Source organism: Morus notabilis, unplaced genomic scaffold (genome assembly GCF_000414095.1).
Source record: "Morus notabilis unplaced genomic scaffold, ASM41409v2 C11382036, whole genome shotgun sequence".
In the NCBI taxonomy this organism is placed as follows: domain Eukaryota; kingdom Viridiplantae; phylum Streptophyta; class Magnoliopsida; order Rosales; family Moraceae; genus Morus; species Morus notabilis.
Genome location: NW_010386514.1, coordinates 1 through 1154, shown reverse-complemented (window position 1 = coordinate 1154; position 1154 = coordinate 1). Strand labels below are relative to the sequence as shown.

At 41.5% G+C, this 1154-nt stretch overlaps 1 protein-coding gene across 1 annotated transcript; it reads right to left on the bottom strand.

The window, feature by feature from the left end:
• Window positions 1-34: 34 nt before the first annotated feature.
• Window positions 35-1021, bottom strand: LOC112095064 (the record flags this gene model as incomplete). Its single annotated transcript, XM_024176742.1, has 4 exons — window positions 35-274; window positions 368-505; window positions 603-743; window positions 830-1021. Coding segments are annotated over 4 exons (687 nt in total), but the record flags the coding sequence as incomplete, so codon positions are not given.
• Between the last annotated feature and the right edge of the window lie 133 nt (window positions 1022-1154).

Below are 1154 nucleotides of genomic sequence, written 5' to 3'. Positions count from 1 at the left end.
TTAACGCTCGAGATTCTGATGTCGAAATTGATACGAGAAAGAGCCAAGCATATAATGTCTATCTGACCTTATGTAGGGTTTTGCGGACATCTGCAGGAAATGCTGAAAAGAATTTGTCAGCAGCTTTGTTGCCATGATTTTCATGGGCCAACCAATTGGAGAGCTTCTTTCTCGTGCCTGTTCCGAGGGCTTCGCATTGGCTTGTCATGGCATTGTATGGGAGCGGTGATGTGGAGACAGATGATCCCGCTACATGCCCGGCAACCTCAAGTGCCTAAAATTGGACTTCTTCAGTATACAAGCAAGAGGGAACAATTTCAATGTTACAGGACAGGAGTAAAAGGTAAAATGAAAAGGGAGTTATTACTGATTCCAAAAGCTGCCCAATGCTGATAATATGGGACCCAGATGAAGATGAAGTCATTCTGGGAATGAAGCGAGAGACGTCCGCAACTGATGGCTCACTTGTTGCATCATCCTCAACCAATGAATTTGTTGGAAGATCCTGAGTAACAATAGTTAATAATGCGACTAAATTCCACCGCTTCAAGTTCCCATAAAAATTCAGATGTTAGCAAGACTAGAATAATTAAAAAGTATACCGCATCAAAGGACAAGGATTCCTTGGAGTGAGCAACCATCTGATCATGATCAAGGTCCAGTGCTGATCGAGGGCCGAATGTGAATGCATCGTCAGCTGTAAAGGGTTCTGAAAGTTGCTTTAAAACATCTCCTGCCTCCAGCTTAAGACGCAGAAACAGACATGTGAGAGGGAAAGTGAAACAATTAGTAATTTGAAACTCTATTGGTCATTCAAGAATTATCATACCTTAGTAATCTTCGTCAGATTCTGAACTAAGATATCTATTACAACATTCTCCGACTCGTAGATTTTGTCCCGCAACTCAATTAGAATTGATGTAGCCAGCCGATTATCAGCAGCAGATCCACATTCTCTTAGATCCGCATCAGGCTTTACATATACTTGAAGATCGTCACTAAAGCCAAGATAGGGATCAACCTGAATTTGAAGAGGGGAAAAAAGAGAGGTTAAAACTACTTCTTTTTTTAATATTATGTGTACGCATAGAGGGTGGTAAACTCATAACCTCGGGGAGGTGAGGCATCCTGCATGGTATATGGAGGTTAAAAAA